General features: G+C 52.2%; 1 protein-coding gene across 4 annotated transcripts in view; it reads left to right on the forward strand.

Annotated features, from left to right (window-relative positions):
- The window catches only part of epha7 (eph receptor A7), a gene marked incomplete at its 3' end in the record, with an annotated part of 90,009 nt that overhangs the window by 33,919 nt on the left and 41,090 nt on the right, over positions 1-15,000 (forward strand). For all 4 annotated transcript variants that reach the window (XM_080024314.1, XM_080024313.1, XM_080024315.1 and 1 more), the window contains exon 5: positions 249-584. In XM_080024314.1, coding sequence (XP_079880440.1) covers positions 249-584 — 336 coding nt within the window. The remainder of the gene's footprint in view (positions 1-248; positions 585-15,000) is intronic.

The raw sequence follows: 15,000 nt of genomic DNA on the forward strand, positions 1-15,000 counted from the left end.
TCTGCCTCTGAGTTCTGAATTCTATTATAATTGAGTGTCAGCGTTTGGCTCCGGGCGCAGGCTCGTCCCTCAGCGCCGGCTCCTCTTCTTCTACTCCTACTTCTGCTTTTTCTTCTTTCCCAGACAGCGGCGAGAGTGCCTGATCCAGTCGATGCGCTCGCCCCCGCCCGCCTCGCCTGTCACTTTCCGCGAGTTATTCACCGGGTTTATTTAACTCTGCCTCCCTGTCCTTGTCCCGTCCCTGACAGGACCTCCCTCGGCGCCGCAGAACCTGGTCTACAACATCAACCAGACCACCGTCAGCCTGGAGTGGAGCCCGCCGGCCGACACCGGCGGCCGCAACGACGTCACCTACAGGATTATATGCCGGCGCTGCAGCTGGGAGCCCGAGGAGTGCGTGCCGTGTGGGGGCAACGTGGGCTACGTCCCCCAGCAGGCGGGATTAGCCGATACCTACGTCACCGTCGTGGACCTCCTGGCCCACGCCAACTACACCTTCGAGGTGGAGGCGGTCAACGGCGTGTCAGACATGAGCCGCACGCAGAGGCTGTTCGCCGCCGTCAGCATCGCTACAGGCCAAGCAGGTAAGGAGCCGCCATGTTTGATAAGTTTGGGCTCTGCTTCTGTCCAATGGGATTGTAGAACCCTCCCAAATAAGACCCCCAATAGGACGCCTATTCCGACACCCAATAGGTCCCCCAATAGTACCCTTGATTGGACGGCCAATAGGTCCCCCAATAGACCCCTTAATAGGTCCCCCAATGGCTCCCCCATGCAGGTTTTCTGATCTTTCCATGAGCAGTGTGTGTTCGCTGCCTTTAGTGTGTGATAGTCAATAGGTATGTCTGTTCTGTAGAAGGCTGGTTGTTTTTTTCGTGATTTAAATACTTAGCTTATAGCATTTTCTATGTGCCCATACCATATGATTGTAAATGTTCAGATAGAACTACGTACAAACAAACCCTTGACTTTGAATATCTCTAACGCTGTTTGCTTCATGGCATTTTGGTGCAGAATTTCACTTTCAATCTCAGATTGTCGCAATTATAATTTGGGTTTACGGTTTAATCAAAAGATAAAAAAGAAAAAGGACCCCGATCACTTGCGGATTACTTTAATGATGCCCATTAGCCCTAATGACCGGTTTGATTTGATCCATAACATTTCCCGGTTGCATATTACCCATATTCATTACATGAGTAAATCAGCGCTACGGTGACTAACGTTATTACTGTAGCTCAGTGGTGATCCAGGCTCACCGCTGAACCTTAGGAGCCAGCGTGCAGGGCTCCTGGGTTCCCGGGAGAGCGGGGAAACAAACTATAATTAAAAGCCTCTATTTTGTGGTGACAAACCCATTTTATTTTAAAGTAATTATTTCTATGGATCTTTTCAAACACGACTCCTCTTTCATGCTCGAAGGTCCGTGAGACAGCCACGGCCCAAAAGGAGCTTCTCTAATGACTGGGGTCATTAAAGCCCGGGTTGCTCCCCAGAGAGCGATGGGACATTAGGTGAATGTTTTACCTCTTTAAGTCTCGGTGGCGGCCGATAACGACCCCCCTCTCGCGGTTGCCATGACGACCCGTCCCCCAAGCGGTTACTTCCAGTAACCTTTTGTTTGACTGGCACGTCGGTGCGGTCATTGGAATTCATCGCAGAACTGCCGACTGGCTTGTGTTCGCATGGGCTTCTTTGGGAGAAGGTTTGACGCTCGTGTCCAGGTAGGCCTGGAAGGTCCGGAAGGTCCGGAAGGTCTGGAGGTCGGGAAGATCTAGAAGGACTGGAAGGTCCAGATGGTCTGGAAGGCCTGGAAGGCCTGGAATGTCCGGAAGGTCCAGAAGGACTTAAAGGTCTGGGAGAGAGGCAGGGAATTATGACCGGTGTAGACATACCACGGTAATCTGGGTCTTTTCATAATCGTGAACGTGAAATAACCTGAAATCTGAGGTTCAGCACATCGCAGTAAAATGGTTTTGATACCAGTAAAAGTTTGATACCAGAACAATTTATTTTTTCATTCAAAACTCAATCATAGCTGAAATATTTGGACACAACTGTAATAAAAAAATATAGAATTTACAATATCATGATAAAAAAAAGCTTTATATCATATAAACCGACCCTGACCTTTTACGGTCCCAAATCTGTTTCCCAAATCTGATGTTGTATTAATTAATTAATTAATTAATCAATTTATTTATTTGTTTATTTATTTATTAAGTCGCAAAATATATGGATGAGACAAGGCTTTCGAAAACCATTTTATACCATTTTATATATATATATATGTGCGTGTGTGTGTGTGTGTGTGTGTAATTATATGTAATTAGTCATTTGGCCCCGACTGGAAAAGGGTTCCAGGGTTTAGATGATATTTTAGAATTTGGCATCGAGAGGCTCAGTCATTTATCTGTTTAACGTGTTGAGGGAAAAGCTGCAAAGGTTGAAATAAAGAGTTTCAGCAGCGGAGGAGAGGGGTGTGTGGAGAGAGAGTGGGAGAGAGGGGGAGGGAGAGGGGGCGAGAGAGAGATGAGAGGGATGCAGCGTGGGGATGATGTATGCCCAGTGGCTCGCTCCGTGACAGGGACGCTCGCTGGGAAGCGCCGAGGGCCTCGGCCGGCCAAGGACACGGCGGCGGGCGGCGGGCGGCGGGCGGCGGCCTCCAGGAAAGAGAGATGAAACGCCAAGAGACAAACAATTAACACCGGCTCTTCCAGAGTCACTGGTAATTACACGTGGCACGCTGACAGCAGACAATTACTCCGCTAACAGCGCGGAATATTAAGCCCTCATCTGTTGGGAAACAGGGCGGCGTGTACTGGCGAGGCGCTGGTGAGGCGCTGGTGAGGCGCTGGCGAGGCACTGGCGAGGTGCTTGAACGCAGCGTTTTGCAGCCACTGTGCCTCTCCAGGTGCACTGTGAGAATGGGATGAGGTTAAGGAAGAGAAAATGTTTCAAACTCCACTCAAAATGAATAAATTAAGCTCTCGTGTTTCAAGATCAAAATTGCTGACAACACAACAAGCTTCACTTCACCTGGCACGGGGGGGGTGTCAGTCCTTTCATTTTGTTTTTCAGATTCGTTTGCTGCCAATTAGTTATCGGCGAGTCTTGCGTCGCTCCTCGTATCCATGGCGATAATGAGCACAGCTCTGAACGCCTCTGGCGTGTTGCTGTTTAACATGACGGTGATTTAGTGGCGTGGGATCGTTCCACTGTGCAAAGTGTGACCGGTCGCGGTGCCACGGATCACAGAACTCACGGATCGCTTCGCGGTTTAGAGTCATGGATCGGATTGTTTTTTTGGCAAAAAAAGAAAAGACAAATATAACTATAAGCAAGGAACTTTTGCGCATGGTCTTAAATGAAAACAAGATGTCCAATGTTTAAATAAAACATTAAGATACATTAAATATTCAATACTCAGCTGTTCGCTGTGTGTACAACATGAGGCAGACATGACACCTTCTTCCTTTAAACATGGAAGTGAATAAAAATAAATGATTAGATTCACCCCCAGTAACTGAATTTAATTCCAGTAATTATGTAAAACTTTCACGTTTATAACAAACTAAATTTCATGAAAATAGATTCAAAATGAAGCATCGTGGACCAACCAGGTTCCGTTACATCACCAGTGACCGGGCAGAGATGAGCTTGTAAACGCTGCTCTACGAGTTGCCGTTTGATCGTAACTATGATGAATTTGTTCCAATGAACGGCTGGTGCTTGGCGGTTGGACACGGGGCCTCCATGACGTGCGTCTTGCTTAAGCGTGCGCGGCAGAAATTGGCTCCACGCCAATGGGGGTGGGGGGTGGGCGAGGCTCGGTGGACCTCGAGTCGCTGGACCTCCTCCGCCTGCGCTCGGCCGCCGGGGGCCGTGCCTGGGGGCCGTGCTCAGGGGCCATGCTTGGGCGCCGCCCCGTAATTGGAACATCAGAACTTTCCTCAAGCAACGGGGCCCTTTTCCTGGGCAGGCGCACGGGGCCGCTCGTTAGAGAAGGACGGTGTTATTAGACCCTCCTCTGCTTCCAGTTCAGAATTGATTAACCTTTGCCGGGGAGGGAGGCGGGGGGGGGGGGGGTAAACGACCCGAGTCTTGTTAAAAAATAAAAAATAAAATAAAACAGACCGAGGGACCTTCTCCTCCGTTCCTACGCTCCATCCATATCTCCCTGCTCCTGCATGGTAATCAGCAGGTACACGGCAGCGGAGGATGGAGGGGATGGGGGTGGGGGGGTGTAGGGCGTGTGAATACAGATGGTGATCCATCTGATGAGGAATTCACACCTTCCCTAATTACTCCAAAACAAAACGTCTGGAGTGAGGCTGGGAGCGGCGCAAGGTGGGACCCCCAAGGTTGGACATCCAATAGTTCCAGCAATAGGCCCCTGACTGGACCCAAATTGGACGCCCAATACGTCCCCCAATAGAAGTTAGATTGGACCCAAAATAGGACGCTTAAAGGGTCCTCTAATAGATCCTCAATTGGACCCCCAATAGGACGCCCAATAGGTCCCCCAATAGACCTTAGATTGGACCCCAAATAGGATGCCCAATATGTCCCCCAATTAGACATCATCAGGTCCTCCAATAGGCCCTCAATTGGACCCCCAATAGGCGCCCAACAGGTCCCCCAATAGACCCTTATTTTGACCCCCAATTGACCCTCAGTTGGACCCCCAATAGGACACCCAATAGGTCCCCCAATAGACCCTCAATTTGACCCCAAATAGGATGCCCAATATGTCCCCCAATAGCACCCCCATGCAGGACCCCTGATCTTTCCATCAGCGTTCTGTGTTGGCTGCCTTCAGGGTGTGATCTTCAACAGGAATGTCTCTTCTGTAGGAGAAACACTTAGCTTAGCATATAGCATTTTCCAAACACTCACCTTAAGCTCCTCCGTTCCTACGCTCCATCCATATCTCCCTGCTCCTGCATGGTTATCAGCAGGTACACGGCAGCGGAGGATGGAGGGGATGGGGGGGGGGGTGTGTTGGGCGTGTGAATACAGATGGTGATCCATCTGATGAGGAATTCACACCTTCCCTAATTACTCCAAAACAAAACGTCTGGAGTGAGGCTGGGAGCGGCGCAAGGTGCTGACTGCTTATTGTTCCCAGACACCTAATTACCTCTCGGCTTCGCCTTAAATGAGTTGAAGTGGAGCGCGAGAGTTTGCAAAGCCTGATTTCTCCGGCTTCGGCGACGCCCTCCCTCCTCCGTCCGCCCGGCGGAAAAAAGGAAATTCATCTACTTGATGACGCCGGGGAAGGTGGTGCGTTTCAATCAGCGCCCTATTGTGCACCGGCGGAGGAGTCCTGCGAGGGCCCCCGACTCACCCCCGAGAACTCGACTGGTAAACACGGCCCTTTGTTCCCCCTCCGTGGAATCGGGTTAATATTAATCGGAGTGAGAGTTTGCGTCCGTCCCTCTCTCCGGGAGAAAGGGCACGCAAATTGGACTCTAAGTGTCCGCATAATGTGTGCACGTTGGGCTCTGGATCGGTGGAGTGGAGGTTTATCCTGCAGGAGAGACAGGGAGAGCCAGAGGCATCCACCCCATAATATGAGAGAGAGAGAGAGAGAGAGAGAGAGAGAGAGAGAGAGACTAGACTCCTCCGTCACCATGGATAAGGCGTCGCTGCCTAGGGTGGTGTCAACAATGGAAGGATCTGCGTTGTTGATTCTCTACTGATTTTCACCTTGATGTACTGTACTGTAAGTCAGGAATGAGCAGCCACACCCACCATCACCAAAGCAAAGTGCTCCACCTCCATCTTTAGTGTTGAGGGAAATACAAGGCCCTACGCAGCGGGGAGCACCAGGCGGAGCGGCAGCGCCGCGGGGGCCCCGCCGGCACATAAATCAGGGCCGAGCGGGGAGGAGCGCAGGGACGGGGGCGTGGGGTGGAGCCTCGCTGCGGAGCGTTCACAGACTTGTGATCTGTCACGGGGCGAACGGGGCACTGACTCGGCTGTTTGGACGGGAGGACGGGAGCGCGGGCGGGAGCGACGCCTCGGGGCAAAGGGAGCGGGCCCCGCGTGGCCCCGCGGGCTTCGGAGGTTCAGAGCGACACATGACGACGGCGTCAGGAGGTTTTAAAGGAGAGGGCTGAAGAGGAGCTGCCCCGTCTGCTTGTTTTCAGACGCGTCACGCGCGGGTGGGCCTCTTCTGCCCCGCCCACTCCATGGACTGTGTAGGAGGAGCCGGGGGCGGCGGCGGAGGAGGAGGAGGTGGAGGAGGAGGTGCCGTCCCCTCACGTACAAACCCACTTAACGATTCAAAGGGAACGACGGGCGGCTCCCCCGCACCGCGCTCCGCTCAGAGGGACGAGTGATGAGTTCAGGCAAAGAGCGAACGCCGAGCATCTCACTTTGATCTGCGAGGCCTGGCCACGCCGCGCCCCGCGAGGAGGGAGAGATCCTCCCCTCCGCCCCTCCGCCCCTCTGCCCCTCCGCCCCTCTGCCCCTCCGCCCCTCTGCCCCTCTGCCCCTCCGCCCCTCCGCTCCTCCGCTCCTCCACTCCCTTTCTTCCTCAGTCCTTCACTCCCCCTCGGTCAGCTCTGCTTTGCTGCTTCTGTCAGGAACCAGGCAGGAAAACAGCAAGGAAGGTGCTTTCATGAAATAGATTGTCAGTCGGTTATTCCTCATTTCCAGATGGACAGACAGATAGATAGAGAGAGAGACAGATAGATAGAGAGAGAGACAGATAGATAGGGAGACGGACGGATGGATATATAGATTCTGCCGCTGCCTGTTTGGTTATTGGTGTCAGTTTTACCGTCTGCAGTGCAGTTAAAGTCAGGTTGAAATCGTTCGATTATTCCCAAAACATGCAGGCCAGTGGAGAGAGAGACAGGCAGGCAGACAGACAGGCAGACAGACAGACAGACAGGCAGGCAGACAGGCAGGCAGACAGACAGACAGACAGGTAAAGCCACCCTTGAGGACACTTCTTGGTCCGTGTGTGTAAAGTGACTCCTGGTAATCCATGCGTCCGCTCCACGGACACGTTATCGCCGCCAAATGGATCGGGGCCGATACATTTGTGAAAGTAACACTTTGGGGAACAATACCAGCATTGATCCGTCGCCTTTGTGTCCTAATCTGTCATGGCGGGCCCCCAACAGAATGGCCCGATTGATTCCAAGAACCCCCGCCTCCACCTCCACCAGTGCCAGGCAGCGCAATTTTCCAGTTAAGCAGATCCGTCTTTGTAGCATTTGGCCCCGGGTTTAGCGTTACCTGGGACCCCACACCCCGCCCTCCGCCCCTCCCTCTCCACACACTTTCCTTTCCTTCTGGCTACACACACACACACACACGCGCACGCACACACACACACACGCGCACGCACACACACACACACACACACTGAGAATCAACAGCTGCAGTGAAAGAGGCGGCGGCGGCGGCGGCGGCGGCGGCAGCGGCGGCGGCAGCGGCGGCGGCCTCGCGGCGAAGCCTCGGACCACTTAACCCGTCGCTTCCTGCAGAACGCCGCCCGCTCCGGCCGCCACCCGATCCGTCAGCAATGAATAATTTTCATGGAAGGTGAACTTTAATTACTTTCCCATTTAAATGGCATTATCGTCTGACTATCTTGGTAATTAATCTGGCCCCGGGATCCTGTTTCAGGATCCTTTTATTGCCCCCCAAACCCTCCCTGAGCCGCCGCGCTCCACCGGGCCCCCGCGCCGGGAGTCTGGTTTCCACTTTCCCCTCTAGTCGCTTCCCATCCCAGTGGCTCCGAGCAACAGGCTGCACGGCCCCAAAACACTCTGCGCACACACACACGCGCACACACACACACACACACACACACCCGACCACAGGCCTGCATGCAAACTATTGGAGCAACACACACACACGCACACACACACACACACACACACACACACAGATGCCCGCATGCGTGACTACAGGCACAAACACAGACACATGCTCACGCACACGGAAAGACACACATATGCAGGCTTTTAGGCTTCTAAAGGGCGTACAGAGCCCTGGCCCCCACACACCACACACACACACACACACACACACCACACACACACACACACACACACACACACAGGAAAACCAACATGTGGCAACTATACAAGCACAGAAAAATTCATGCACTGCACACACACACACACACACACACGTAAGCACACACACACATAGGAAAACAGACATGTGGCATCCATACAATCACACGAAACCCAGATGCAGAAACACACACACACACACACACACACACACACACGTAAGCACACACACACATAGGAAAACAGACATGTGGCATCCATACAATCACACGAAACCCAGATGCAGAAACACACACACACACACACACACACACACACACACACACACACACAGAGGCTCAGACGGTATGAGCATGAAATAATTACCTTCTCACTCACATTAATAATATTTTTCCAGATAATCACATGGAAATCTCGCTCACGTGCACAGACACGTGCACAGTTCCAGTGAGTTGATTCAAAATAATAATCCCCTCAAAGTGAGAAACACATCAGCAAAATCATAATAATGTTTATAATAATAATAATAATAATGATAATAATAAAAATATTAATAATAGTAGTAATAAGAATTATAATAATAATATGATAATATTTATAGTGATAGTAAAATAATACAACTCCCCATATGGATATCTGCTGCTTGTTATTCTCTTTTTTGGGAGTATTTCCACCTTGTTGTTGTGTTTAGTGGGAAAATGTGGCCATTGCTCTTAAAAGGAAACGTGTGTGTGTGTGTGTGTGTGTGTGTGTGTGTGTGTGTGTGTGTGTGTGTGTGTGTGTGTGTGTGTGTGTGTGTGTGTGTGTGTGTGTGTCACTCGGCCACTTCCCAACATGACACAGTCTCTCGCTCACTCACCAAATACTGATAGATAGCTGGACAGACAGGCAGACAGACAGACAGACTGACAGGTAGTTGGATAGAAGGATAGAGAGATAGACAGGGGGACGGATAGATGTCTTGATGCAGCGGGATGATGATGATGTGTTTTCCTGCTCTCTTCTCGCCTGCAGCGCAGAGCCCTGTTCAATTATTCAGTCTGAAGCAACACGCTGATGTTTACCTCCAGCACCTCGCTCGGCCCTTTGCAGACTTCCAAAACCGCTGATCACACCTCAGCGGTTCGAGAGGACCGGCTCGTTTTGTAAGCTGTAGAACATGTTCACACGCCATTCTGAGGAATGAGGGCTGCGTCCAGCTGAGTCGCAGCATATGTGTACACACACACATATATATATAAAAAATTATATATATATTTCTTTATTTCTTAATATATTAAATATATATATTTCCTTTGTATTAATATCAATATATATTTTTTTAAATTATATATATTATATTATCTATTTTTTCACTGATCTTCCCACTGTCCTTTGCGTAACTTCTGTCCATCTCACTGCACCGTACTCATCCGTGACGGAACCTCACAAATAACGGATGCTGAGTCTTCGAATCCAAACCCGTCGCGGTGGCGATCCGATTCCGACGAAACCCTCGGTGCAGATGATCCCCAAAAAGCCACCTCGTCCGCTTAGCCCCCCGCCCCTCGTCTCCCGCCCCCTGTGGCGGCGGCGACGGCGGCCACATAAATATGAGAACATGAGACGAGAGGGAGCGGCAGGTTGAGCAATGAGGCTCCATCCTTTCCAGGTGTCAGGGCGGGGCAACGAGGCTGCTGCTCATGAGCCCAGTCAAATTACACACCGCGGGGGTTTCGGGAGGGGGAGGGGGGACGCTTCTGATGAGAAATGTCACAGTCGACGAAAATGGAGCCTAATTTATTCCGTCTTCCTGCTCGGACACTTATTAATGTCTCTAATTGGGACGGGCGTCGGACGGAGCGGTGGGTAAATAGAGGCGTGAACCCGGGAAACAAAGAACAAGTGATGGAAATATATTGAGCGCTGATTAAAACAAGGAAAAAAAAAAGAAAATCGAGGGACAGAGAGAGAGACGGGGAGAGAGAGAGGGAGAGAGGGAGGGAGAGAGGGAGTAAGAGAGAGAGAGAGGGACAGGGAGAGAGAGAGACATGGAGAGAGAGAGAGAGAGAGAGAGACAGGCAGAGAGGGCAGCAAAGCAGATAAGAGCTGGCAGCGCACGCTCTGCTCAGGTTTTGGGGCAAACAAAAGCCTCCATTGTGGCCAGGGATCGCGCTCGGCTTTTGCATAATCCATCCTTTGAACGATTGTGATTTTCTTAAAGAGCTTCGGGGGTGAGACCGGTTCAACAGACACTCGTTATGCCGCCGCCCAAACAAAGTTATCATTGATGATTTCATTGATAAAACAAAAACAAAAAACAAAAAAAAAAATTGCCGTGTCTGTTTGGCGGAGGACGTGCGGAGAGGCTGGAATGCTGACACGCCCAAGGGGTCAGTGCACACCAAAATACTCTCTCTCTCTCTTCCTCTCTCCCTCTCTCTCCCTCTCTCTCTCTCTCTCTCCCTCTCTCTCTCTCTCTCTCCCTCTCTCCCTCTCTCTCCCTCTCTCTCTCTCTCTCTCTCTTCCTCTCTCCCTCTCTCTCTCTCTCTCTCTCTCTCTCTCTCCCTCTCTCCCTCTCTCTCCCTCTCTCTCCCTCTCTCTCTCTCTCTCTCTCTTCCTCTCTCCCTCTCTCTCTCTCTCTCTCCCTCTCTCTCTCTCCCTCTCTCTCTCTCTCTCTCTCTCTCTCCCTCTCTCCCTCTCTCTCCCTCTCTCTCCCTCTCTCTCTCTCTCTCTCTCTTCCTCTCTCCCTCTCTCTCTCTCTCTCTCCCTCTCTCTCTCTCCCTCTCTCTCCCTCTCTCTCTCTCTCTCTCTCTCTCTGGCTGTCGTGCACCGTCAGCATGCACCTGTGCCTCGCCCTCCCTCCCTCTCTCTCTCTCTTTATATGGAACACATGCTCGGCCATGTCACGGGTCGTGCTTTTGGGAACGGCTGGAGTGTTTCATTTCCGGCAGAAGGAGTTAAAACGCCGCCCGCTGGGTAATAGAGCCACACGGTGATGAGCCCCTGCACCTCCCCCCAAACTGGACGGACACATGAAGGTGTTTGGCGCTGACGCTCCCACCGAATGGAAATACAGATGAAATGAGATAAGATGTGATAATATACGATATACACACTTAACTGATCCCAGGTCAGTCAGGTGACGCAGCAGCAGAGGTTGACAGAACAGGCCGAGAAAAAAATATATACAGTGTATATATATATATATATATATATATATACATAGTGTAAATAGTGTATATAGTGTATATAATAGTATATATTGTGTATATAGTGTATATAGAAGTGTATGTAATAGTATATATCATGTATATAGTAGTGTATATAGTGTATATAATAGTGTTTATAATGTATATAGTGTATATAGTAGGGTATATCATTTATATTGTGTAAATAGTACTGTATATAGTGTATATAATGTTTATAGTAATGTATAGTGCAAATAGTAGTGTATATAGAAGTGTATGTCGTGTATATAGTGTATATTGTGTAAATAGTAGTGAATACAGTGTATGTAGTGTATATTGTGTATATAGTAATGTATATCATGTAAATAGTGTATATATTAGTGTACAGTATATAGTGTATATGTGTATATATACACATATACACATATAGGTGGTGCTATATCGAAGTTAAGTAGCAGGAGTGCGGTCACAGTACATATATGCTGGTATCATGAATCTCTCCATCCATGTATTATTTATATTATTATTATATATCTGATATTTCCATCTGCTGTGGATTTGTAGCGTGTAACACCTTCAGTCATTTCCCAAAAGGTTTATTTCTGCGTTGAAAAGACTCGGGGCGTGGCCTGTGGGGCGTGGCTTGGGGTGTGTGACCTGTGTAGCGGGGCGTAGCCTGCACAGTGGGGCGTGGCCGGCAGGGTGTGGCCTGCATAGTGGGGGGGTGGCCTGCGTAGTGGGGCATGGCCTGTAGGGCGTGTCCTGCGGGGCGTGGCCTGTGTAGGGGGGCGTGGCCTGTGTAGTGGGGTTTGGCCTGTGTAGTGGCCTGCATAGTGCGGCATGGCCTGTGGGGCGTGGCCTGCGGGGGGTGGCCTGCATAGTGGGCCGTGGCCTGCGTAGCGGGGCGTGGCCTGCATAGTGGCCTGCATAGTGCGGCATGGCCTGCGGGGCGTGGCCTGCGGGGTGTGGCCTGCATAGTGGGCCGTGGCCTGCGTAGCGGGGCGTGGCCTGCATAGTGGCCTGCATAGTGCGGCATGGCCTGCGGGGCGTGGCCTGCGGGGTGTGGCCTGCGGGGTGTGGCCTGCGGGGTGTGGCCTGCGGGGGGGGGGGCCTGCATAGTGGGGCGTGGCCTGCGTAGCGGGGCGTGGCCTGGGTAACGCTGTGGGATGATGGGGGCTTTGGCTTCCCTGCCGCTGCTGCGTCAGGTAGCAGATGACGGCGCTCTACCAAGGTCAATGTGAGTCCTGGAAACCCGGGCGGCTACGGGAGGATCCGGGGACGGTTGCTTCACCTCAGACTCCTCTTCACGGCCTCGTCCCTCCCGACGTGTTGGAGGGAAGGTTTCAGCTGCAGAGGGAGAGAGTGATAATCAGTCCGTCCTGTCAGAGGGAAAACAAAGCGGCAGCGCCAGGCGGCTGATGGATGGATCCGGGGTCCGGTGGCGGTGTAGTTCGGTGTAGTTCAGCTTGTCGTTGTCGTTCGGGTCGTTCTTTTGTGTCTGTCCCTCTCTGTTGTGTCTGTCCGTAGAGCCGAGTTACGAATAAAAGGAGTAAAAAAGGCAGAAAAACCGACACCACCCCGGTACGGTCCGGTTCTGAAGGTTTTAATTTCGGCATCGCAATGAAAATTGTAATATTGATCGTTTGTTCGGAAACGATGCGACCGATCCCAGCTTCAGCCCAACAGCACCGTTGAATTGCACGAATGAATTGAAATGTTGAATTTCTGACTTGAATATTTTTTGTATCGCACCGAATTAAAAGGCAGGTGTTTGATGACAACTTTTCAGACGGAGGGAAAACTCTGTGATCATTATGAATGAAATGTCAACACATTGATGTAGAACACTGGACTGAACCGTGAAGCTGTAATAACATTGAACGTGTTGGTGACTCTTCCTCTGGAGCCGTCCTTCCCCCCTCTGCCGACCCCTCCCGCCTTCTCACTCCACAACAACTTGTACCACCTCCTCCACCCTTCCCCCGAAGCGCCCGGTGGTGGAGCAGAGTGGTGCGCGTTTTGGCTTCGGTGCTTCCTCCCCCGAACCGGCGCGGGTGGGGGGCCTTGGGCGAGATGAAAGAATAGCGGCAGATTGACAGCTCCGGCTTCCCTTCCTCCCTCGCTCATTGTCTCATCAGTACAACGTCTCCCGCAGTGAGAAAAACTAATTATGTCCTCAGCCTCCCCGCCTCACCCGCCTCACCCACCTCACCCGCCTCACCCGCCGCGCCCTCCCTCCCCTCCGCTCACATCATCGCGCTTGGAAATCGTAATGAGTTTGTGGCAGACCGCTATGCCGTCCGCGTGGGGCGGGGGGGCTGGGGGTGAATCTGGGAAAATCCAAACTCCATTTGCCGTCTCTGAATGGGCGGCTGCTAATCACGGGCGACCTTTCCACCACCCGAAAGCTGTCACCTCCAGGCCTCTCCGCCCGCCGCTTCATCTCCCTCGGCCGTGGCTGCACTGCCAACCCGGCTGTCTGTTTGCTTGTTGTCTTTTTTCCTCGTTGTTTGTCATCAAAGTTGAGTATGAGTGAGCGGCGGCCATCTGCCGGGGCCGCTCGGGGGCCCACCGGGGCCCCCACCTGAGCGCGGAGGCCTGGACGTGGGCCTCAGCGTGCCAGGGCGCGGCCGGTGCCCTCGCTGAGGCCCCGCGGCCCAGATGTTGGAGCTCCGTGGTGCTGAGAGGCTACACCGTGGCCAGCAGCCTGTAGATGGATGGATGAAATGATGTATGGATGAGAAATGGATGGATGCATGGATTGATGGATGATGGATGGATGATCGATAGATAAATAGACAGGCAGTCAGACATAGGTATTCGGACAGACAGATTGATAGACTGAAAGGCAGGTTGACAGACAGACAGGCAGACATACAGACAGACAGCTGTTGCGTCCCTCCTCTGCATGTATTCTCGTCCTGCTGTGAGAGGTCTCTTCCCAAGCGGAGACTCCATCAGCTCCACCCAGTCCCGTCGGCTCACGGTCATTTGTCCGTCTAACTTGGCGGTGTGGAAGTAGGAGATCGTGGGAACGTTGGCGCTTTGCTCGTCCCTCCTTCTTCAGGAAGCGCCTCCAGCTTTTATCGTCGCCCGGTTTCTCTCTTTTTTTTTTTTTTTTTTTCGACAAAACGCCGCGGCCCCGGAAAACTTTCAGACGAGCCCGTCGCCCGGCCCCCCGGCCCCCCAGGGGGGTGAGGCGAAGCCACAATCGCTGCCATTGTTGGCCGCCGGTAGCCGGGGGGGTCCTCCCGTCACATGGGTGCTCGCCGCGTCCTTTTGTCGCCGCGCTCATCCGACCTGTCTCTGACTCGCCGACTCACATCGTCTACAACCTCGCGGGGGGCCCGAGGCGACGCCGCTTTCGGGGCGGAATCCTGTGCGGGAAAGGAAAGTGTTCTCCAAAGTGAGATTACGCCTAAATTATACTTGGAGAAGCTGCCGTCCTCAGAGAAATTCAATTTGTAAAGTCCTCCCACATCACCCCCCCGCCCCCACGTCGCCGGCCGGCCGCTCCGCGCTGCCCAAAAAGTGTGTCACCGCGCCAGTAAACGGCATTTCGTACTTGGGAAGGATGGTTTTTCTCCCGCGCCAGGACCCCCGCGGTGACCCTGCTTTGGGCTTCCGCTCGAGACGCTGGCCTGAGACGGTGTTTGGCTCCACGTCCTGGTGCCGTTCTCCCTGATGCTGGTGGATCGCCTGAGGGCTCCACACTTGAGTTTTCCGCTAGTAGCACTGGTGCTCCCGGCTGAAAATCTTAGGAGCACCGGAGAAAAGTTTAGGAGCGC

This window comes from Zeus faber (genome assembly GCF_960531495.2).
Source record: "Zeus faber genome assembly, chromosome: 2".
Lineage (NCBI taxonomy): Eukaryota > Metazoa > Chordata > Actinopteri > Zeiformes > Zeidae > Zeus > Zeus faber.